This window comes from Monodelphis domestica, chromosome 2 (genome assembly GCF_027887165.1).
Source record: "Monodelphis domestica isolate mMonDom1 chromosome 2, mMonDom1.pri, whole genome shotgun sequence".
NCBI classification, from domain to species: domain Eukaryota; kingdom Metazoa; phylum Chordata; class Mammalia; order Didelphimorphia; family Didelphidae; genus Monodelphis; species Monodelphis domestica.
This window is the reverse complement of record NC_077228.1, coordinates 238,118,814-238,144,071: the sequence shown is the minus strand read 5'-3', so window position 1 is coordinate 238,144,071 and position 25,258 is coordinate 238,118,814. Positions and strand designations below refer to the sequence as shown.

The following is a 25,258-nucleotide window of genomic DNA, read 5'->3' as shown; positions in this document are numbered from 1 at the left end:
TAGTTCTGAGTTTAGAATCAGAAAAACCTCAGACATTTCTTAGCTGCATGACTCTGGGCAAATCATTTAAACTCTGATTGCCTGACAAAAGGATCCACAGGAGAAGTAAATGGCAAACCACTCCAGAGTCCTTGGCAAGAAAGCCTTTTGAATAGCTATGATCCATGGGGTCATAAAGAGTTGGAAATGACTGAACAACAGCAGACCTAATGATCGGCAGTTAGGTTGTGCAGGGGAAAGAACTTGGGATCAGGAAGACTTCTCTTCCTGAGTTCAAATCTGGCCTTGGACACTTACTAGCTATTCTAAGTAAGTCACTTAGCCCTGTTTGCCTCAATTTCCTCATCTGCACAATGAACTAAAGAAGGAAATGGCAAACCACTCATATCTTTGCCAAGAAAATCCCAAAAGGAAAAAAAAGAAAAAAGAAAACCCCCAAAGGGATCAAGAATAGTCAAAAGACAACTGAAACTTAATGATCATATAAACAACTCTCAAAAGCTAGAATCATATTCTTCAAATGCTATTTTCATCATGCTGAATCCCTATTTGAGGTCTTATATAATCCATCATATCAATTCAAAGTCTCATTCTGAATTCTGAGATCCTCAAACAATTTTTCCTTTTTCTTATCAATCTCACCTCCCTTTTATCCCATTCATGAATTCTGTTCATTGTGAAAATGCTTACCATCTGACACATATGAAAGAATCATTGCTTCCATCTGTCTTTTTAAAAAATCATTGACTTAGTAACTTTCAAGAAACATAAATATAAGTTACACTAATGAGAATAGAATAATCATAAAATAATATTTCTAGGGGGCAGCTAGGGGGCTCAGGACAATGAGAGCCAATCCCAAAGATGGGAGGTTTTAGGTTCAAATTTCCTCAAATGTTCAGTGTCCTCAGACACTGCCTAGCTGTATGACCCTGGGCAAGTCACTTAACTGCCGTTGCCCTTACTCCTCTTCTGCCTTGGAACCAATACACAGTATTGATTATAAAATGGAAGGTAAGGGTTTTAAAAAATTATATTTCTAAAACTTAGTGTTACATGTTGTACACTTTAATGCACTATGTAATGTACTCTAACCTGTCTTAATTTGATGTTTCCTGTACCTGACATTCAATTGTCATTTATGCCCTTGAACAGCCCTCACCTACTAATTTAAAAATTCCTAGCTTCCTTCAAAGCAATGCTTAGCTGCTATTTTTCTTGTAACCAGCAGATGGTGGTATTGAACAAGGCAGATCAAGCTGTCACTGTGTTGGCAAGTTTGGGGGGAGAACTCCCTTGTTTTTGTTCAGTTGTTTCAGCTGTTTCCCATCCTTCATGACCCAATCTGGGCTTTGCTTGGCAAAGATTCTGGAGTGATTTGACTCCCTTTATCCTTCCTTTATAAAGGCATGGTTTTAACTCATTCCTTATGCACTGCTTTCTTTTAAAATTTTAATGGCATTTCTGAAATCCCTGATGCTCCAGTCTGAGGCTGATGGATCATTTGATTTCAGAATTCAGAGACCCCAAGAGGCAGGGGCCACCAGGAGGAACTAATTTCTAGGGCAGAAAATGAAGTAAGTCAAAGCTTCCATACCAGTCATCAGTGGTATTTGCCATGAGTGACTGCTGTACTTTCAAGCCTGGGCCAGATAGAGAGACTCAGTTTCAAGGAGAGACAGAGAGAGACAGACAGACAGAGATAGAGACAGAGTAGCTGCCAAAGGTTTGAGAGTGAAAGTAAAATTACCCATATGTGAACCACTTAAACTGAAGGATCTTTTATTAGCTAACTATATCAGATGGAATCTGTCCCTTAATGAATGTTGTTCTTCTCCCTATAATGTACTATAATCTCAGTCAAATAAGGTGCAGCTCAAACCTCCATCCATTTTTTTTTACTGGCAAATCCAAATTAAGTTTATGAAATCTCTATATTTGAAACTTGCTTCCCTTTCAAATTTGTCCCTCCCTCCATTCCATTCAAGTAAGCAATTTTGACCCAGATTTGAATGGCCATCCTGATTTTAAAACATTTTCACTTGCATACAGAGAAAACAACCATTTACTGAGATAGTTGTTTTCAAAGCAGCCACAGAGACAGGGAAAAACAGAAGGAAAAACAGCTAGGCTGACTTCTCCTCCATTCAATTCTATGATAGAAAATGAATAAAGCAAAGAAAAAAATGGGTTTGGAAAATAGGGATTGATCTTAGCATCCAGGAAAGCCTGGTGGAGTTCTAGCAAGCTCCTGAATAGTCTATCCTTGGTTTCCTGAGGCTTACTCTTTTTACTGAATATTGACAGTCCTATCAGCCCCCAGTATAACCTATGATGGCAAAAATCAGCATCTAGACAGGCTGCAATGCTGCTCTGGCTCCAAATTGCACTATTTTTCCATTTGTTAATCTAGGTTAAAGTCTTGGGTTCCCTTTATTCCACCAATACATCTCCACCCATTTATTGCTACCCTTCCAGTACTGTTGCTGCCATTATCTAGTTCAAATGGGTATACATGGGAAGCTTTCTTCCTCTTTTTTCCTTCTCAGTTTAGAACCATTTGGATAAAATTTGCATGACTCTAAGGCAAATACATTCCTATTAGTCCTTGTTGGGTACACTATCTACAACCAGAGGTTTGTCAGTCCTTGAAGAGAAACCACATCTTGTCATTCTCTTGCGAAGTGCACAGTGCCTGTCACAGCACTGGGTACATGGTTAATTATCGGTTGTTTGATTATATGAATACATTCATTATCCACTTAATCAAACTGGTTAGCGACCAAATACCTCACCTGTAACTTCATGTGTATTTCTTCTGGCATCTCTTCTCCATAGGTCTTTAGTAGTTCAATAGTTTGCTTCAGGGGTTCAAACATGTTGTCTGTGGCTACATGTCTCTCTTTGACCTTCATTAAGTGCCCCATGACTGCTACAAGACCATCATAATCACCTTCTTTTAGAGGCTTCTTTAAACCTTCTCGGGCTACTTTCATGAACTCTTCAAGATCAGCCAAGCTAAAATATAGTAATTTGTAAGATGCAATCAGTCATCATTGTGATTCATAATGCAACAAGTACAAAAGGAGAATTAAAATGGATGATGTCAATGGAGTAAGTATCTATACCCAGTTAGAAAAACAGATAAATGGGCCCAAGAAAGCATAAGCACATATGATAGGAGTACATATCTAAAAAGACATCCACTTATTTTAATGGCATGTTCAAGTTTTGCATTCATGAAGAACAATAGTTGAACATTGAATGGAGTGAAAGCTTCAGATAAATATTGGCAAAAGGAAGTGATAGCCTCTGGCTGGAATGGCCAAATGAATTGGATCTCTAGGTTCCTTGTCTGAACTCTTCCAATTGAATGAAGGCATGTTGTCTTTAGAGTAGGGTGAGATCCCAAGTCAATAGGACTAGATCATCAAGGCTCCTCCAAACCTGAGATCCAGTGTCCTTTCTTTACCAGCTTTTGGGCCACATCCTCTACCCCTCATCATACCACAGTGAGAGCATAAATGCCCCCTAAAAGAGAGCTTTTAGAATTTCTACCTTAGATTATCCTAGTGAGCAGGACTAATAAAAAATTTGCCTTGCTTACTTTGGCGAACTTGTCCTCTAAGTTGTGAATAGAATCACAGACTATTATAGCTTCTTGTGTATCTCAGAGATTGTGTTCCTCATTTCATAGATAACAGAACTATAAGAATGATGATGGGATCTATTTATACTATATAGATACCTACCTCTTCAAAGCAGAATGGGATGCTAAGACATCTCAGCAGACTAATAAGTTTTTGGTTTTCATTTTTAAGACAGACATCTTTCAACAAATGAAAGTGAATTTAAATGAGGGATGTTGAAACTTCCTACCTATTAGTGACATGATCACTTAGATGCTGTTTAAACATGAGGCTCCACCGTTTAATTATATTAAGGAGGGCTTGTTTAAATGGACGGCAATCACTCTGCAACCATCCATTAAAGACTTTGGTGTTATCAAACTTGGAGACTTCTTCATAAAGCCTCTCATAAGAATCAATCTGAAAAGCATAAATCATTGTCTCATTAGAACTGTAAAATGAACTAGTAATTTTCTTAGAGAGCTCAGAGAAATAGAATCTTTGGAATGTGGCTCCTATGTGGACCCAGTTCTATCTTGAGTTGAGAGGGGCAGGATTCATAGACATCCTGACAATGCATCATCCCAAGAGTCTAGGATGATTCTATACCTATAGTACCTATAGTACTCTAACAACTATGAAGTTATTTCCATTTGCCTTGGAATGTGTATGGCTTGCAGAAGTTTTTTCACTTCTAATTATATTGGGCTAATACTCAAAATTAATTTATATTTTCTGAATAAACCCTATCTGATGGGAAAATGGCATAAAAATGTTTTGAGTTGCAGGAAGAAGCCAGTATCATGTTAGAAATTTCTAAAGATAACCTGCAAATTGAATAAGCCTTACATAAAGGTGACGTAGAGTTATTTGGATATTTTCTTCCCCCATTCCACCCTCTGTCCATTTCCATCATCAATAATAATTTTTTTAAACTGATCCCTTCTGTCTTAGAATCAATACTGTGCATTGTTTCCAAGGTTGAAGAGCAATAAGAGCTAGACAATTGGGGTTAAGTGACTTGCCCAGGGTCACACAGATAGGAAGTGTCTGAGGCCAGATCTGAACCCAGGACCTCCCATCTGTAAGCTTGGCTCTCAACCCACTGAGCCATCTAATTGCCCTCTATCAATCAAATAATTTTCAAGTCTTTCCTAGTACCTTGATTTTTTTCAGTTTAATGTTTACCTGCTGCTGAAATTGTGCTAGAGTTGGGGGTATTTTGGGGAAGTTCTCTTCAGCTCGAGCCTCTAACTCTTCTGCCGTGAACATGCGTCCATAAGTCAAGAAGTACTGCATGAAGTCACGGAGGTCATCAATCCATAAGTAAGAATATTTCTCAAAGGAATCTTGATACTCCTCAGCCTGTTTCATGGCAGTATAAACTTGCCCTGTGACTTCTTCTCTCATTTCTGACAGCTCAGGATTATCTTCTAGGTCAGTCTAAAAGGGAAAAGGTTGGAAAGTAAATAATGAAAGTGGTGCCCACATTAATCATTCAAATTAGCTTCTATCCCCATCCCACCTTCCTACACACACACACACACACACACACACACACAGAGGAGAGAGAGAGAGAGAGAGAGAGAGAGAGAGAGAGAGAGAGAGAGAGAGAGAGAGAGAGAGAGAGAGAGAGAGAGAGAGAGAGAGAGAGAGAGGAAATTTGCTTTAAATCAGTAAAATTGCTACTAGCCTTAAAAAAATGGAAGGGAAAGATTTTTTATTTAGTTAAAATAGTTTTCAGAGAATAGACAGTATGGTGGGTTTTATTCTCTACCTGATGAAAGAGTAATGGGTATCTGAGTTCTTGAATATAGAAGAGAAAGGTTAGAATGGCTCTTAATATAATATCCCATTCACCCCCAAGGAAGTGATTTAGCTAGAAACAATTAGAGTAACTGATGAAAGTAGCCACTGTGATTTCTCTACCTACCTTAGGTTGGAACATTTCTGAGAAGCACTGGTTCCCTTTGTGGTATGTTATTCAGTACTACCTAACTCTATGTGACTCCACTTGAGGTTTTCTTGGCAAAGATACTAGAATTGTTTGCCATTTCCTTCTCCAGCTCATTTTACAGATAAGGAACTGGGCAAAGAGGCATTAAGTGACTCGTACAGCATCACACAGATACGAAGTGTCTGAGACCAGATTTGCAATTTTCTAAGACACTAGATGACTACAGGGATCTGCTTTCCTAGAGCTCTAAGGAAAAAGTGACCCAAGAGGGGTGACACCAAAGTCTTTCCCAGTATAACAGCTTAATTAATTAATTAATAATTAATTCAAAGAAAAAGCTTACCTTGTAACTCAGTTTGCCTTTTGTCAGACGTGGAATTAGTTTGGCAGTGTTGTATATGTCATCTATCAGACTCTCTATTAGTGCTAAGAAGCCATTTTCCACCCCAATTTCCAGAGATGGATTGAATGTTAAAAGATCTTCAGCTAGCTCCATCCTCACTTCAAATAGAGGAGCAATGGTTTCCTGAGAACAGTTGATCCCCAGAGGGATTATTTTCTTAGACTGAATGGGTCTATTTACCTCTAACTTTATACATCATCCCACTTACAGTAGCTTCTCAATAATCAGTAGGCAGATAATCTGTTTTGTGAATTATATATGACTTTTTAAAAAACTATAAATTAATTTGACTTCACTAATAGAAATTCTCCTTCATTACTTTTCCCTACCATACAGCCTATGTGTATTCAGGCAAAGTAGACTCAGTTTCAGCTTAAGCAAAGTAATTCACAGAATATGTCTGCTATAAAAATAATTCTATTTGCATTTGCATTGAGATAGAAATTAATTTTGTATTACTTGTTTTTTTAGATTATTTGTGCTTTATTCATAATAATACTTAGAAATTGCATGAAGGCATTCATATAGCATATATATCTAAAAACTGCTTTACATGTATTATCTCATTTAATTCTCACCACAATCCCATTAGGGAGTTTCTGCAGATCTAGTGATCCCCATTTTTTAATGTCTCAGAGTCATAAAGCTAGTACATCTAAGATTTGAACCCAAGACTTTCTGATTCTAAGTCCAGTTCAGCAATCATTATTATTCTGTCTCTCAAAGCAAATCACATAATTCTAAGTGATGCAAACAGGGCTAAAACTTGGGACAGGTTAAAACTTAGGAAGGGTGACTGAGTGTCAATTTTATTTCCCTTTTCACAGTGTTTTTTACTTTTGAAGTAGAAAGCGCACACACACACAAAATAGTCATCACTGAAGGCTGGAGATATTTTTCCTCATTCTCTCTTCCCAATGAAAGAGAACTGAGGGTTAAATTTTAGCTTTTCTTTTTAATCCAGTGATGTTAGTTTTTATCCCGATTTGGGCAGGTGTAAGTAACTATTTGCAAAGAACATTGATTAAGTAATTTCCACTTCATTTAAAGGAGCAAGAGATATTTGTCTCATTTCCCCTGATAGCCTATTTAGCTATAGGCAGGGAAAACATTCTCTAATGGTCAGTTTAGGCAGTACTAGATTATCTAATCCATATCCAGAGGCCTCTAAGTGTTCAACAATCCTCAAGATTGTTATAAGTGGAAGAAGATTCTTGATTCAGAGGTTTTTTCCTTTCAATCCATATCACTTTAACCTTTCCACACTAAAAGCCCCCAAAGTGAAAATACAAGAATCAAATGAGCAGTTTACACCACTGACCTTCAAAACAAAGTGTAAACATTTAGGATCTTAGAAGTGTAACTAAGAGGTGACATGAGACCTCCCTAATGTTTATAAGAACCATGATTAATAGAAAAATAGGTGAAAAATGTAGTTAAGAACTTCTTATTTCTTTGACCTCAATGAGACCCTGTAGCTGACTCAAACTAGGAATCAGAAAGAACTCAACCTAACTGGCCTTGAAAGTGGTAGAAAGCAGAGAGAGGGCCACAAGGGTGCCCAGGGACCCTTGGTTTAAACATGCTAGAAATAATTTACATTAAGACCAATTTTTGATCAGTCTATTTTTTTAAAAAAACCCTTACCTTTCATCTTGGAATCAATACTGTGTATTGGTTCCAAAGCAGAAGAGTGGTAAAGGCTAGGCAATGGGGGTTAAGTGACTTGCCCAGGGTCACACAGCTGGGAAGTGTCTGAAGCCAGATTTGAACCTAGAACCTCCCATTTCTAGGCCTGGCTCTCAATCCACTGAGCTACCCAGCTACCCAGCTGCCCCCCTGATAAGTCTACTATTAACATCCCCTTTGAAACAAAGGAACTATTTCAAAACTTACATCTGTTATCATGTTGTTCAGAAGATATTGTAAAGATTTACGAATAAATTGGTCAAATCCATCTAAGACCATAATATCAATATAATCTACATAGTCTCTCCAAGATTCGGATGTAGTATCAGCTTTAAATAATTCTGCATTTTCCTGGGAAAAGAATTTTATGTAAGTCATTAAATCAGCACTATTATCCAGAAAAAGAGAGACAGATCGATATAGCAACAGTTAGAATGACATAGATATCCATGAGTACAGGCCTAATACCAAAGGATTTCTGCCAACAATTGTGTTTGGCTTTATCTGACCTACTTATGGTTGGAGTGTTTATACATAGTTGGAATCAGCTCATCATAAATTGGAGCATTGAGTTCACTTTGCCTTCTTTAGCATAAAAACTCTTAGCCCTCTATCAGTTGACTGACAGTTGCCTAAGATCCAACTAGGCACACAGTGGTTTTGTTTGGGGCCAAAGCAGGAATGGTTTCAAGGGTGAAAGTGCACATATGGTATCCTTTTTGTGTGAATAAGAGTTCCCATAATGATTTTTGAACTATCAGTAAACCCTATGTTATTCTTGTTTCCACTCACTCTCCAGACTTCTCTATCTTCTCTACAGATTTCTCATCCTAGAGATGCCTCCATCCTTGGGACCACTTTCCTAAAATGGTAAATCTAGCTTAGACCACTATGTTTACTCTTTGTTGTATTCCCTTATTAGAACACAAAGTCTTTGAGAGTAGGGCCTATATACTTGTATTTATAATCCCAGTACTTTCTCTCTCTTCATATATATATATATGTGTGTGTAAACATATATATATATAATATGCATATATCCCTTCCTCCCTCCTTTTTCCTCTCCCTCTCCCCTCTGTCCTTCTCTCTGTGTCCATCCATATGCACTTCTTATTCAGTCATTTTCAGTTTGGCTGTCATTTGAGGTTTTCTTGGCAAAGAAACTGGAATGATTTTCCATTTTCTTCTCCAGCTCATTTTATAGATGAAGAACTGAGGCAAACAGGGTTGAGTGACTTGCCCAGGGACATAAAGATAGTGAGTGACTGAATCCAGATTTGAACTCACAAAGATGAGTCTTCCTGATTCCAAACCCAGGGCTTTGTCCATTGTACCACCCAGATAGCTGTCTTTACAGCAACATTATAAAGGAAAACAGCTGTCAAGGATTTAAGAACTATGATCAATGTAATAGTTAATCAAGACTAGAGAAGAATGATCATATGTCCCACCTCTTGCTAGAGAGGTGATGGAGTAGAAGCAAAGAATGAGACATTCATTTTCAATTGTAGTCCATATTTGGATTTATTTCGACTACTCCTATTTATTATAAGGGAAGACTTTGGAGGTGGGGAGAGTATTGGGGAAATGGAATACTCCCTCTGCCCCCCAAAAAAGAGATAGAGAAAAAAGAATAAATGAAATATGTTTAAAATACACAGAAGGGCAGCTAGGTGGCTCAGTGGATAGAGGAGCCAAACCTGGAGACAGGAGTTTCTGGGTTCAAATGTGGCCTCAGACACTTCTTAGCAGTGTAACCTCTTAATTCTAAGGTGGAAGGTATGGGTTTTTTGAAAAAAAAAAAAAAGAATGATGGCTTAGGAATTGAGGACTGGGGTTCAAATCCTACCTCTTACGCTTAGTACCTGTGTGACTTTAGATAAGCTGCTTAACCTTCCTAGGGTTCAGTTTCCTCATCTGTAAAATGGAGGATTGGATTAGAGGGCTTTTAAGCTCCCTTCTAGCTTCAGATTTAAGATTTTATAATATAGTTAATTTAAAACATTTTTTATTGAGTGATTTGAATGGTCACTCATTTAATCACAGCACTCGTTTTGGATTCAGAGAACCTGAGTTGGAATCCTTTGTGACCCTAGACAAATCAGCTAACTCCATTGGCCTCAGGTTCCTTATTGGTAAAAGGTAGAGAGTTGGATTTTATGCTCTCTCAAGTCTCCTAAAGCTCTAACTCTTTGGTCTTATTCATTGTGTTTATCTTGGCTTTTCTCTCTTTTGTATGAAAATCAGGTGTGCTCCCAAGAGATTTTTTTAGTTCCCTTACTGCAACCATGGCCTGAATCTTCTGTCCAGCCTCTTTGACAGCTGTGTAGCGTTTGTTGAGGTTGTTTACCCTTCCATCCAAATCTAAAAGGGTCTCTTTTTTGTTGTCCTTTCTTTCAAACATAGGGTTGGCTGACCAATCCTGAAAGGAAAGTGTTAGAACAGGTTAGCAATTCATTGATAAGAAACTAGCAAAAGGCACATCGAGAAAAAGCTTATATTCACCTAATAAACCCAGCTTCACAATTATAGTGACAGAGCAGTAAAAGCTACTTCCTCAGTGCATTCCTTGCCTTTTTGTAGTATGAAGACCCTTCCTGAGCTCTTTAAATTTAAAGTTTCTATTACTGGATATGCATTTTATTCTAGCATTATTTTTCCTTGGCTTTTCCCCTACTGCTCCATTCTGACCCCTCCTCAGGCACTTTGTAATTGTAATTGTACTCACTTTCATAATCTGACCAATTCCTTCCACATTTTGCTTTGTTTTCTGGATCCTGGTCTCTAAATCATGTAGGATTTCTCTCATCTCTTGAATATATTGAAAAACACCTAAAGAAAAAAAAAAGTTAAAATGGTCATCAATCAGTTTCCTTTTCTGTAAAAAATTTCAGAAATGGAGGGTCAAAGGTGTCCCTGTCAGTTTGTTGGAGACAGGAAATACTGTACTGAGGAGAGAGTTATAAACCCTTTGCTAAAGCACCACTCTGTTCCTTTGACTAAGATTCCATGGACCCTAGGGAGCGGTGCCCAAGATCATTGACAACTGAGACTGGAAGAACTACCCTCCACCCCAAGGGGCTGTCAATACTGTAGAAAAGATCTACCTCCCTCTCTTTTGTAAAATCAGTTGGAATTCTTCCAATTCTACCAGGGTGTGGAAGAATTTATCTCTTCATCTTCCCTCAAAAACCAGTAGCAATGGTATCTACATTCACAGAACAGTCAGAATAGGTTGAGCCTGAGAAATGACTCCCAGACCTCTGTTAACCTTTTATATGTCCTTCTCTGACTCTATGTCACCAAATGTTGAACTTGAGAAGTGGATGTTTCCATTTTGAAAGACTTGAGAACTCTGATCAAGCAGGACTGATGATAAAGCATGCTGCCTACCACCACACAGAAAATTGTGGGACTCCTGATTTTTTTAACATGACCAATTATGTTTCTTTATAAAAAAATCTTTACTTTCTGTCTTAATCAATCCTCACTATCAGTTTCAAGACAGAAGAGTAGTTAGGGCTAGGCAATTAGAGTTAAGTGACTTGCTCACGGTCATATAGCTAGGAAGTAGTTAGGTTTGAACTCGGGTCCTCCCAACTCCAAGCCTGGCTATCAATCCACTGAGCCTTTTAGCTGTCTCACATATGTTTATTATATAAAAATAAGGATTTTTTTCTTTGTTTTAATGGGAATGGGACTTGGGAGGAGTTTTTTCTAACTGTGCCATTTTTCAGAAAAGATAACCACTAACAGGATCTTTCTAAATCAGAGAAGTACTAAAGAGACACAAAGTACTCACTAGACAGAAGATTTGAATTTTGCATATAGTTCAGACAATATAAATCCAAGGTGAATATGAAATATCTACTTAGCAGTTGCACAAAGTGCTTCTAAGTTTCAGAAGAACCTATTAGGTGATTCATTATTATTTTGAATTTTAAATATTTGTTAATTCATACTTTATGAGTGTTTTGTGTTTTGAATTTTCCTTTTGTGGTAGTGGAAGAATTTTCATGTATTCAGATCTATTTTGTGCATTGAATACCTTTCTAAAAGGGAGCTGTGGCATTGCCTTCCAAGCTCATATTGATCTGAGCAGCCAAAGGCAAACACACTGTACCTTGACCTTGACCTTGTGATGCCATTTTGGCCCTTCTGTAGTATGAAGGAATGACAATGATGAGAAGGGACTTTGTTAAGTCTACTCAGGGGAAATGTTAGACATGATTCATATCTGGTTATGGTTGTTTTTTTTTTTACTCTTACTTTCTATCTTGGAATTGACATAATTATCAGTTCTCCAAGGCAGAAGAGCAATAGAAGTGAGGTTAATGGGCTAAGTGACTTGCCCAAGGTCACATAGCTAGGAAGTGTCTGAGGATAGATCTGAATCCAGATCCTTCTGTCTCCAGGGCTGGCACTTTACTACTGAGCCACCCATTCTCTAGCTGTTACATTTAAGAGATGTTTCCAGAACTTCAAGATGGAAAGAATGATCCAGAAAAAGTTTTACTCCTTTTATTGAGGTCAGGTTCTCCCAGGATTGTGTATAGTTTATTTGAGTCTGTACAGACATACTTGGGTTATATTTGTATATCTAGAAATATGCACCATTTAACATAATGTAATATATGATGTTAAATACATTGTATAATAAAACACATTATTACATAAGGAGTGTTAGATACAAATGAAACCTACATCAAAGGCTAAATTTCTCAGAGAGAAAATTGTGAAACTAATGGATAGCTCAGCAAAACCCATCACAGCAAAGGGAAAGGCAGCTCCCAGCATATGAATGAATCAGAGTGGGTCAGCAACTGCCTGTTTCTATAGGAAGGACAGGAGAGGACAGTGTTGATCAATTCTCAAGACTTTCAAATGAGGGGGCAGCTAGGTAGCTCAATGGATTGAGAGTCAGGCCCAGAGATGGGAGGTCCTGGGTTCAAATTTGACCTCTGACAGTTTTTAGCTGTGTGACTCTGGGCAAGTCACTTAACCCCCATTGCCTAGCCCATACCTCTCTTCTGCATTGCAACCAATATACAATATTGATTTCAAGACGGAAGGTAAGGGTTTAAAAAAAAGACTTCCAAATAAGAGATGATCCAGCAGACTATCATTACTACTAAGCACCATGCAAACATGCAATCCCTACTCTCTGATTATTTATTACCTGGCTAGGTAGCCTGCTAAGATCAGAAGATAAAGAATGTCCCTTTAGAAGAAAAGTCCTTATTCCCTAATGCAATATCACATTAACGGAAGAAAACTGTAAATGACTCTATTAGGTGTCAGAGAGAATAGTTGTAAATAGTGCAAATCTACAGATGCTGGCAGATGGGACTCTATCCTAGAGTGCACGTAGGTAATGAGCATGTTTCTTTTCCCCATTCTGTTCCTCTGCCTCCTGGTCCTCTGTTGGTCTAACACTGGTTCTACAATATGGCCACTATAGTGTTCTTCTCCCAGGGCTCACCTTTCCTAATCATTACACATCCCACATACTTCATCTTTTCTGAAGTTGAGTTCTGAAAGCAAGTTTTTGGTTTTTTTGAGGGGAGGGATAAGAAAACAAAACCAAATTAATAGGTTCTTTAGGATAGATGATATTAATAGTAGAAGTAGACTTTGGTGAATGTCAAGTTCAACTGAAAATGAAGCCATTGCTTTAATACCTTCACCATTCCAAAACAATGTTGTTTCAGATTGCTGTAACTTCACATCAATTGCTTCTAATTCTGCCTTGATCAATGGATATTCCACATCTAGAACAGTGGTCTTTATCTGCAAAACAAAGGCATTTCAGACTCATTTTTAAAATCCAACTTAATAATTTGTTAAAAAAAAAAGAATAAAAATCTTTTGTAAGTACCTATACGTTATCACTCATATTCAGAATAATTTAAATAAAATCTTATTCAATTAGGAATTGATTATGGCCACATATCTCAAAAGATGCCCAATTTTTATTAATATATTTTGGGAACCATTTTATTATCAAACAATCAAGGGAGGAGACAGGGAACTCGGTAGAAGATATTTTCTTTAGATTTGGAGTCAGATGACTTTGGTTCAAATACACACTCTACCAATTCTTAACCTGTGTGACCCTGGGCAAGTTTAATTAACCCATTTGGGGCTTAGTGTCCTCTTCTGTAAAATGAAGGAGTTTTGACTAGATGACCTCTAAGGCCCCTATACTAGCTATAATTTATGATCCTATGAACCCTGTTGTTTGTGCTAATGAGGAATGAAGATAATAATTACAAATAATATAACTGCAGTACACAATTCAAAATATATGGCATTTAACTTTGTAATGCAGCAAAACATTAAAAAGACACCCTCAGATACATAGACTCAGCATACTCAAATAGTCTAAATGTGGCCACATGTATTTGAATCTTTTATTTACACTCAGTCCCAAACTTCTATCATCCATCCAAAACCTGAAAGTGAACTGAGTAGCAAGGAACAGAAGGAGCAGGTTTACTTTAGATCATGAGCAGAATTCAATATAATACATACATATTCCACTTTTAAGGAACTAGAAAATTCATGCTTGAATATATCTGATGTAGGAAAACCTGGATTTACAGAACTGATCAATTAAAATTTTATAAAGCTGATAAAACAAATCATAGATACTTTATGAAAAGAATGTTTTAAAATAATAAATTATCCTTATATATTTGAAATATGACTTAATTTTTGTAAGGTTTGCTTTTACACACACATTTTCTAAGACTATCCTTATTGGGAAAGAGTTACAAACCAAGTTACTTAAGAGTAGAAGGTATATGAGGTACAAAGTGATTTCTTTGATCTAGAGAAATTACAAATGTAAACACTGCCTTCCTTAGAGTTATTTGTTTATAGGCTAACTACTAGTTCACGAGGAAATTGAAGGGTAGTAAAATTTAAAGCTAATAAATCAGAGGTGTCCCTGACAGAGAGGATTCATGTTACTTTGTGGATATCAAAGTATTTTTGGCTTGTGCTTTGACCCAGGATCTGAAACACAGTAGGTTGACACCAGTTTCCCCTAGTGACTATTCTGGCTGCAATAGAAAATTTATGGAAAGTAAAGATGGCAGAGTAACAGGAAGTCATACAATGAGCTCCTCCAGCTCCTTCTAACAGATCTAGAAAACAACCAAATAGAATTTCGATCTGAAAATACAAGAAAAAAAAAAGAAAAACACAAGTCATTTTTCCAGCCCACATAAGTGTAGAAAGAGAGGTTTGTTGGATACTAGGGCATTTGGCTAAGAGCATACTGGGTAGGAGAAGCTATGCCCAAGGGCAAAAAAGAGATCTCATTGCCAGCATGGAGGATTATAACTTGTATACAATGCAAATGTCAACTGGAAGCTCTTTTTCTTACTGATCTAGGGGAGGAGATTCAAGAGAAGACTTATACCTAGGTATAGGCTTCTGGAGTGAGTAGTACTACTGTCCTAGTATGAGTGAGGAGTGCCTTCTCATGTTGGGGAGGGAGAGAATTTAGAACCCAAAAAATTTTTAAATGAATGTTAAAATTTTTGTTTACATATAAATGATAAAAATTAAAGATTAAATATAGAAAAAGAAAAGAGTGGAGAGTTTATGATACTATATTTTTGAAGTTAAAGTATATACACTCATAATCTTGACAATCCTGTCAAGAAAAACATAAAAGGTAAATAGATATGAACAATCATAAGGGACTAAACAAGGATGGTTATAATATATAAAGGTGATGTAATGCTATTGTGCTTTAAGAAATCACATAGAGGATGGTTTCAGAAACCTTAAAGACTTGTATGAATTAATGCAAAGTTAAATGAGCAGAACCAAGAGAACAATTTATACAACACTATTGTAAAGACAAACAACAATGGAAGACTTAAGAACTCTGATCAATGTAATAAACAACCACAATTACAGAGGACTTCTGAGGAAGTTATTATTTTTTCTTTATCTTCTGTCTTAGAATTGATACTAAGTATTGGTTCCAAGGCAGAAGAGCAATAAGGCAGTTGGGGTTTCCTGGATACTTCCTAGGTATATAACTCTGGACAAGTTACTTAACCACAGTTGCCTATGTTAAGGTCCGGGATTTCACCCACCACCAAGGAAGACTGTAGACAATGTCAGCAGACAAAGAGTCCTTTATTATGGAACTGGTGCACACCAGTGGGAACTTCTGCCGTCAGAGTTCCAATTTCCCTCCTGAAGATTCAGTCTTAAATACTTTTCAGCATGAATAGTCCCCCTCCCTTCCTCCTTCCAGTCCATTATCTGTTGCATGCCCTTGTTGGAAAGTTGCTTTTTGCACCTGGGGTTTTGGTGCTGAAGTTTATCAGGGACCTTGGATAGGTCCCAAGTTTGTCTGTAGCACAAGGTTCAAAGTTTATCTGTCTGTAGAGGGGCCTTGGTCAGGTCCGAAGTTTATCTGTCTGTAGCGGGGCCTTGGCATTTTTCCTGGCTGAATTTCTCAAGGCAATTTTCAACTCAGATCTCCCTCACCTAGACCTTACTACCTTCTGTTACTACTTAGTATTGATCCTAAGACAGAAGATAAGGGATTTTAAATATAAAAATAAAATATAACAAAATAAATATTTTTTTAAAAGAGGTGCTGGGAATACTATCAAAATGGCATAGTTCTGGCCTTCAAGGAGCTATATATTTTAATGGGTAAGACACCTTGAGCATAAAATAAGCATGAAGACAAAATATGCAAGATAATTTTGGAAGGGAGGGCACCAGGACCTGAGGAGACTCTTTCATACTGCAATCTTTCATACTGAAAATGAACTTTAAGAGGTGGAACTAAAGGGGAAGTACATTTTCAACCACAGAGGATAGCCAGTGCAAGAGCACAAAAATGAGAGGTAAAGTCTTAAGTGTGAGGAACAAGAAGAATGTGAATTTGGCTGCAGAGTATAAGAATGGGAATGGAGAGAAAAGAAACAAGACAGGGAGATGAATTAGGAGCATAATGAAGTTCTCCAAGTAAGAGGTGATGATCCAATCTAGGATAGAGGCCATGAGAGTAGACAGAAGAGATTGGTTGCAAGACATAAGGTGGAAGAAGAAACCATGAGATTTGGCAACTGAATGAATATGTGGAGGGAAGGAGGAGGCTCTGTTTATGAGCTTCAGAAACTGGAAGGATCATAGTACCGTTAAAAGAAGCAGAGGAGTTTAGAAACAGGATGGATTTGGGGAGAAAGATCATGAGTTCTATTTTGTATATGTTGACTTTGAGATGTCTATAGGGCATTGACTGTGAAATATCCACTAAGCAGTTGGTGATGGAGGACTGGATATGGAACTACATAGATAAATCTGGAATATATCTTCATAAAGATGCTAATTTGGACTTTAGGCACAAGGATACTTATTTGTTTTGAATCTCACCACACAGGTGCACTTACCTGCTTGGAAGAAGCCAATGGGTAGCTTGGGAGGGGGTTTGAACTTTCTTGACAGGGAGCTTGGAAGCCGTGACCGGCCTCATTTAGAATAACCTCATGGACCCTGATGTTAGAATCCATCCCCAGAAATTACCTTTCATGTCTTAGGTGAGCAGAATTGCATATTTATTAAGGGAAAAAAATGGACCCGCTTCCTCCTCCTTCTCCTCTACCCTTAGTAATTTATTTTTCTGAGAATGGATTCTTTTGTGTTTGTACAGATTGCTAGTTTGTGTCTGTTTGATCAGAAGGAATTTATTCCTGGGGGGGGGGAATGGGGTAGATGGGAGATCCTAGGTTCGAATGTGGCCTCAGACACTTCCTAGCTATGTGACCCTGAACAAGTCACTTAACCCCCATTGTCTTTTATCATATGTCAACATGAAATCTAGAAGTCCACAAACTTGTAGCCTAGAAAGATTAAATGCATCCCAGTTTACTTAAAGGTGAAGGTTCATGGTTTGACCTTGTCAAATGAGAGATCCTCCCCAAGGGAAAGTCCTACTTCACTGCCTCTCAGACTAACAATAGACTTTAAGATTTGGCACAGTAAGTAGCACTTCCATCTCCCAAAAGGACCCCAGTTCGATCCTCAGAAGGAGGGTATGATATACTGGGAGAGGCTTCTGGAGACCAGGAGAGTCATTAGACATCTTAAAGTCTATTGTTAGTTGGAGAGGCAGTGAAGTAGGACTTTCCCTTGGGGAGGAACTCTCATGTGACAAGGTCAAACCAGGAGCCTTCACCTTTAAGTAAACTGGGATTCATTTAATCTTTCTAGTCTACAAGTTTGGGGACTTCTAGATTCCACATTGACACATCTTTATGCAGATATATTCCAGATTTATTTATATCCAATCTGTAGGAGTTGATGAGGTCACCAAAGAGAAAATATGTAGAGAGAGAAAAAAAGAGAAGTCAATACACAGCCTTAAGGTATAGTTCCAATTAGGTGTGTGATAGGGAACAAGAAAAGAGATTGGGAAGGAAGTTCAGACAGAAAGTAGAGCTAAGAGAGAGCAGTGTGCCAAAAACCTGGAGAAGAGAGAGTATGAGGAAAGAGAGGCTAACAGTGGCAAATTCTGCAGAGGAAAAGTGAATATTGAGAAAAGTCATCAAATTGGCAAGTAGAAAAGAGTTTTACATATTATGAGATCAGATGCCAGACTGCAAAGGGTTATACATTTAGAGAAATGAAGTCAATAAAACAACTTTTTCTAGTTTGTGAAAGGAAGGCCATCATATAAGTGTTTGAAGAGTGATCAGTCTAGTGATGAGTTTCTAAGTGTAGGTGAGACTTTGAATGCTTGGAAACATGGAAGGAACCAGGAGATAACTGGAGATTGAAGATTGGAAAATGAGAGACAATGATTTTTATAATTGTGAACTTTCCCAAATCCAACTGAATGCTTTCCCTTAGATACCAACTTTTTTCCCCTGACATACTTGAAGCTCAGTGGCACTAACTTTATTTTCTTTTGAGTAGATGAAACCTTCACACAATGTCCCTACCCCTTAGCATTAAGGCTGGACCTACCTCTCCGAACAGCCTACTCTTAACTAGTGGAAGGGCTGAGAAAGTACTCTGACTGTATTCCTCAATTTATTCCCCTTTGGTTCAGTGTGGGGTTACTCAAATCATACCTGGAGGGATTGTATTTCTCAGTAGGTCCCCAAGTATGCATGTTCCCAGGGGTCTGCCTGAATTTTTCCCAAATCAGATTGTAGAGAAAGGATATTCAAAGTAAAGGGAGTACAACCAAATTGTGGAGGTGGAAAAAGGCAAACGGGGCTATTTCCTTTTAGGAGAGTGTACTGGCATTTCTACCCCCAAGGGAACTGCATTCACTTAAGCTATTTAAGAAGAAAAAGGAATGTAGGCTTTGTCAGAGGCTTTGGAAGTATAGCAATTAAATGCCAAAGAAGAAAGAAACAGAAGCAGATAGGACTTTGGTTACCCAAGGCAAGGAAAGGAGGAGAAAATGTACCCATTAGATAGTAGCAACAATAATAAAAATAAGAACAATAGTAATAATATTGTTTAGAATTTATAGTTCTTTAAAGTTTCCAAAGCCCTTTACTAATATTACCTGAATTTATCCTTACAATAACCCTGGAAGGTAGGTGATATTATCCCCATTTTACAGAAGCAAAAACGGATTCAGACAGATTAAGTGATTGGTCACCTCGCTAGTGTTTGAGACCAGATTTGAATTTAGATCTTGTCTTCAGGTCCAGCCCCCATTCCTTCACCTGGCTGCTATGAATGCATCGCCTGCTTCAACTGGTCTCAAGTATCTTATGAAGATTCTTACAGGCCTGAATTTATACTAAATTGAATTTGTAAGGGATTTCTCATTCAACTTCCAGGCAATCTTATGGGCATAAGGGAGAATGTAAAACTTTGGGATGAAAGGTAGAGATGCTTCATACAAAACTTGAGAAGCTAGTGTAGCCACATAGCCCCTACAAGGAGCAAATACCACTGAGAGATGCTAAAATAGCATCAGAACTCTATAACAGGGAGAAACAAACCCATGCTTAGACTTTGCTGGTCCAAGAAACTTTATATGCTAATGATCTGTCTAGAACCATCCCTCTGGCAGTACTGTCAGTCATGTACTTTATAGCACCCAAGAGAAAGTGGGAAAGAACACAAGGGAGGGTTACAACATCTTACAGAAAAAGAAGGAAAAATTTTTATAGCAACACTTTTTGTGACAGCAAAGAATTGGTAACAAATTAGATGTCCATGGACTGTAAAACAGTTAAATAATTTGTAATATGTTACGGTAATATAATATTACTGTGCTATAAGAAATGATGAATGTGTTGAATACAAAGAATCATGGAAAGATCTCCATGAATTGATTCAGAGTGAAGTGAACAATATAAACAAAAAGAACTACCTCAAAAAAAACTGAATGTTTTAAAATTACAAAGAACAGAACCAACTTGAAAGAAGAGATATGAGATAGAAGAAGACATGCCCACTCATGCATCATGTCAAGGAGGAGAAGGGTCTAAATCCCAAGATTATTAGCATGGTTGTGGTCTATAATTTATGCAAATAATAATTCTCTCTAGCAAAGAGAAATTATATAACAATTGGAAGGAATTTGGAGACCTGAAGGCACCACATCTGGAAAAGGCATCACATTATCACAGTTTATCAAAAAAAATGTGGTCTTTTTAAGGAGTTACATATATTATTTGGGAGTCATGCATAGTGGGAACTCCAAATGTCATGATTGTTCTTGATGATCTATTTTTCCAGGGCACATAATATGTTGGTGGATGCCTGGTCCCAGAACTTGGATCTAAAGACAAAATGAATAGGAAAGAATATGGTTCCATTTGCACCTTGAGCATATGCAACCATGATAAGAAAACTTGGGAGGCTGTGGCCATGATTTTCTCCAGGGTGGGTTACTCTTACTATTGCACTGCTAAGGAGGGCTTTGATACCACAGAGGGAAAGTGAGAAAAAAGAAACCAATTTTGTGGCACAATTGGGTGTTCTGATATATGTGGTTGTGTTAGAATACAAGTACACCATGAAATTCTGACAAAACACCTTAAACAGTACTCCACAACAATGGTTATATGCCAGATTAGATGTTATGACAAACTTGTCTTTATTCCAAAGTATCACTAATTTTAAATTTTAATGTAATTATTTCTTTCAGAGTTTATTTTGCTTCCACAGTCATAATCAGATACCTAATTTAAAAGGGAAGTTACATGTGTATTTAAGGAGTATACTAAGAGTAGCATAGATTCTATCAGGTTCTGCAATGCTGGAAAGACTTAGACTTTGTCACTTCTAAAAGAACTAGTCTGTTTTCTGAGGAAAAATCAAGTTAATTTTAGATAGGTATATCATGAAAAAACTGATCACCTGGTGATATATATTTACATTTACATACACTCATATATGTGTGCATATATGTAGGCATATATGTATAGTGCACATATATTTGAGTATCTACTGTACATATATAGTTCAGACACATATTTCTTGTTACACAAGAATTTCATACTTGTACAATTCTTAGCACTCTCTGCCCACTTCTCTTCCACAGAAAGTACTAAGAATTGTACAATTTTTAGCACATGAAGAGAGCTTAATTTGATTGTTGGTACTCTAAGAGCCTTGTTCGATGACTAATGAATGAACATGATGCTGGAGAAGCTGAATCATATTAAATTTTGACATCCTTGCTGTGAACAAAACCAGAAGTTGCAGCTAAATAGAAGGATGGTTCACAGGTACTCCTCAGAGATGCAAAGAAAGGAAGTTCATTTAGTATACATTCATTATTTCTTGGAATAGATGGTTGTTGTGTATTGGAGTATTAATGAGAAACACCTACAAAAAATTACCATGAAAATAATTACAGCTTACATACCAACATCAATTGCTAAGAAATCCTTTGAAGAATTTCATAAGATGTTCCAAAGCAAATCCACATAAAGTCTGCTCATTGGTGACTTTAGTACACAGATAGGAGAGGATAAGGATGAGGAGAGATGTATAAAAGCATGACTGAGGAAGGAGACAGGCTAAAGATTTAAGATTACCTAGGACCCTCATTCCTCTATATCATGAATACTTCCTTTAAAACAAACTGGTAAGTAGAGGGCATGGTTAGCATAAATAACTCTAAATGATGAAAATATTCTTTTCTATTTAACAGACAGGAAAAATATTTTTAATTATTTGGGAATTAACATTGAATCAACTATGTATGGCTAATCAGAATTTTGACTCATTAGAGCTAAGATAAAAATTAATAAAAAGGAAAGAAAAAGAAATGGTATACCATTTATAACTGAACTATTATTTAAATAAATGGTTGAAAATCAAAAAGAGAAATGGCATTAATGTTGACTATAATATAAACTACTAGATAAAATTAACAATGAAAATTGGTTAAAACTGAGACCAATGTTGTATTTATTTGTTAAATGGAGAAACACAATACCCAGGAAGAATATAAATTCATTTGTAAAATAGATGATTAGGGATAGAATCGATACATAAAGCAAATAGAAACAATGATGACTAAAACCAGTTTAAATAAAACTTGGGCAGATATTGAAATAAGTCAAGCCATCCCAAGTGCATTCAAGGATGAAAATGGAAGGAGTACTTCAAAAAGAAGAAAAATAGAAAAATTCAGCAAAAATTTAAATAACTGTTTTCTCCATCAAGGTTGCTTTGAACCACAATTTGTGGACCCTAGCATCTCAATCCTAGGTGTACTTATGGAGATAGAAATGACTATAAAGAGGACAGCAGCCTCTTTGGGAGGGAAAAGCAGCCTGATTAGACTAAGAATGTTTAAAGGAGAGCTGTGATAGAGATGATACAATTATGACAGCATTGAGAGACCTAGGTAATATATATATATATATATATATATATATATATATATATATATATGGAGAGAGAGAGAGAGAGAGATGGAGAGAGAGAGAGAGAGCAACTAAGTGGCTCAGTGGCTTGCGAGTCAGGCCCAGATCCTGGGTTCAAATCTGTCCTCAGACACTTTCTAGCTGTGTGAGTCTGGGCAAGTCACTTAACCCCCATTGCCAACTCTTACCACTTTAGAGCCAATTGGTCTTAGTGCCAATACACAGTATATTCTAAAAATGGAAGGTAAAGTCTGTTTGTTTTTTAAGTATAGGAGAATATATTGAATCAGACTTTATTAATAAGGGGGAAAAATTACCTACAGAACATCAATATCTCTCATCCTATTTGCCTATTCTTCCATCTAAACAAAATTTATGATTCTGTAATATAATGAGTTGAACTGAAATTAACTAAATTGAATGCCACAATACTCCAGGATGATGTGTTGCATTTCAGGTTATAGGCTTGCCAATTATAAGAATTTGTTGTACCAATACTAAGTGGAAGTTAGCGGAAAAAAAAAAGAAAAATAGATAATTTTATAGTGATGAGATTCTATAATCTATCAAAATCTACAAAAATGGAAGGAAGTTCTCAAATATAGTTTATAAGCCATTCTTTCTTAGTATGATAAAATGAGAGGCATGAATTCTTTTTAATGTTACTAATTTTGATGTAACTAATTAGTAAATACAACATAACGTAGAAGGGGATGCTTTCAAAGTGTATCATATGGTTCTGTTATACACTTTTTGAAAAAACTGCTAAATGAAATTATTGACATGCTGGACACTAGAATTTGAGGTGAAGTAGTATTTAAAATATTGAAAGTAAACTATTTCTCATTATTATTCAACTGTATTGCAAATATTGCCCACTAACAACAGATTAGTCAAATAATTGGTACATCAATGTTACTAATAAATGGAATAGTTTCTGCAAAAAATAGTCTTATAGAATTCTTTCAGATCCATGAAAAGATTGATAAGGTGGGCACCAATCATAAATTCTTCAACAATGTTGTTGTTAAGAGGGAATGATAGAAGAAGATTCAACTGGTGGAATTGTAAATTGAATACAGCCATTCTGGATGGCAATTTGGAACTATACCCAAAGGGCTTTAAAAGACTGTCTGCCCTTTGAGCCAGTCATACCACTGCTGGGTTTGTACCCCAAAGAGATAACAAGGAAAAAGACTTGTACAAAAATATTTATAGCCACACTCTTTATGGTGGCAAAAAATTGGAAAATGATGGGATGCCCTTCAATTGGGGAATGGCTGAAAAAATTGTGGTATCTGTTGGTGATGGAATGCTATTGTGCTAAAAGGAATAATGAACTGGAGGAATTCCATGGGAACTGGAATGACCTTCAGGAATTGATGCAGAGTAAAAGAAGCAAAACCAGGAGAACATTATACACAGAACCTGATACACTGTGGTATAACTGAATGTAATGGACTCCTCTTTTAACAGCAATGCAATGATCCAGGACAATCCTGAGGGACTTATGAGAAAGAACACTATCCCCATTCAGAGAAAGAACTGTGGGAATAGAAATTCAGAAGAAAAACAACTGCTTGATTACATGGTTTGATGGGGATATGACTGGGGATGTAGACTCTAAATGATCACTTCAGTGCAAATATCAATAATATAAAAATAGGTCTTGATCAAAGACACATGTAAAACCCAGTGGAATTGCTCATTGGCTTCAGGAGGGGGTTGGAGGAGGGGAGGGAAAGAGCATTAATCATGTAACCATGGAAAAATATTCTAAATTAATTAATCAAATAAAATTTTCCAAAAAAAAAAAGAAAAGAAAAGAAGATTCAAGATTCAAAGACAAGATTCAAGGGAAAAGATTCAAAATCAAGACAGTGTGGTCCCATATCAACAAAGGCAGCAAATGTAGAAGTATTGAGGCATAGGATCAGAAAATACTAGAGTTGAAAACTAGAGTAGGGGAACTGAGTTAAGAACACAATGTCAAGGCAGGCCAAAGTGGGCCAACAAAGACAGGGAAGACAAATGAAGATTTAAGAATGAGAAGAATCAACATTTACAAAACACTCTACAGTTAACAAGTGATTTAAACTATATTTTACCTCCATGACAACCTTTTAAGGCACATCCCATAGACACACATTCTCATTTTCAGGCAATGAGGAGATGCAGTAGATAGAGTCCTGGACCTGGAGTCAGAAAGCTCCTTTTCTCAAATTCGAATCTGGCCTCCTTCACTCAATAGCTGTGTGACCCTGGGCAAATCACTTAATCCTGTTAGTCTCAGTTTCCTCATCTGTAAAATGAGCTGGAGAAGGAAATGGCAAGACACTTCAGTATCTTTGCCAAAGAAACTCCCAATGGGGTCATGAAGAGTAGAATGTGATGGAAAAATGATGGAACAACAACTTTTCATTTTAGAGAGAAGAAAATTGAGCTTAAAGAAAAGTCATGACTTGTCTAAGGTCACTTATATAACATACAAATTTGAACTCAAGCCAAGTCATAAATTATTGATTGAAAAGATATGTTAGAAAATCTAGAAAATGTTGTCATTTTACAAATGAAGAAACTGGACCTAGAGAAGGTAAGCAACTTGTCCAACATCATATGAATGATAAGTGACAGAGAGCCAGGATTTGAAAGTGGAACCTCTAGCTCCAAATCAAGCACTCTTTCCTCT

The 25,258-nt window shown here is 36.9% G+C and overlaps 1 protein-coding gene across 3 annotated transcripts in view; it reads right to left on the bottom strand.

The window, feature by feature from the left end:
* Nucleotides 1–25,258, bottom strand: part of DNAH17 (dynein axonemal heavy chain 17) — a 233,706-nt gene that overhangs the window by 163,665 nt on the left and 44,783 nt on the right. For all 3 annotated transcript variants that reach the window (XM_003340283.4, XM_056817399.1, XM_056817398.1), the window contains exons 15-22: nucleotides 13,360–13,468; nucleotides 10,407–10,510; nucleotides 9,960–10,100; nucleotides 7,886–8,029; nucleotides 5,930–6,112; nucleotides 4,818–5,072; nucleotides 3,880–4,049; nucleotides 2,796–3,018 (exon numbers count right to left, since the gene is read on the bottom strand). In XM_003340283.4, coding sequence (XP_003340331.2) covers nucleotides 2,796–3,018; nucleotides 3,880–4,049; nucleotides 4,818–5,072; nucleotides 5,930–6,112; nucleotides 7,886–8,029; nucleotides 9,960–10,100; nucleotides 10,407–10,510; nucleotides 13,360–13,468 — 1,329 coding nt within the window. The remainder of the gene's footprint in view (nucleotides 1–2,795; nucleotides 3,019–3,879; nucleotides 4,050–4,817; nucleotides 5,073–5,929; nucleotides 6,113–7,885; nucleotides 8,030–9,959; nucleotides 10,101–10,406; nucleotides 10,511–13,359; nucleotides 13,469–25,258) is intronic.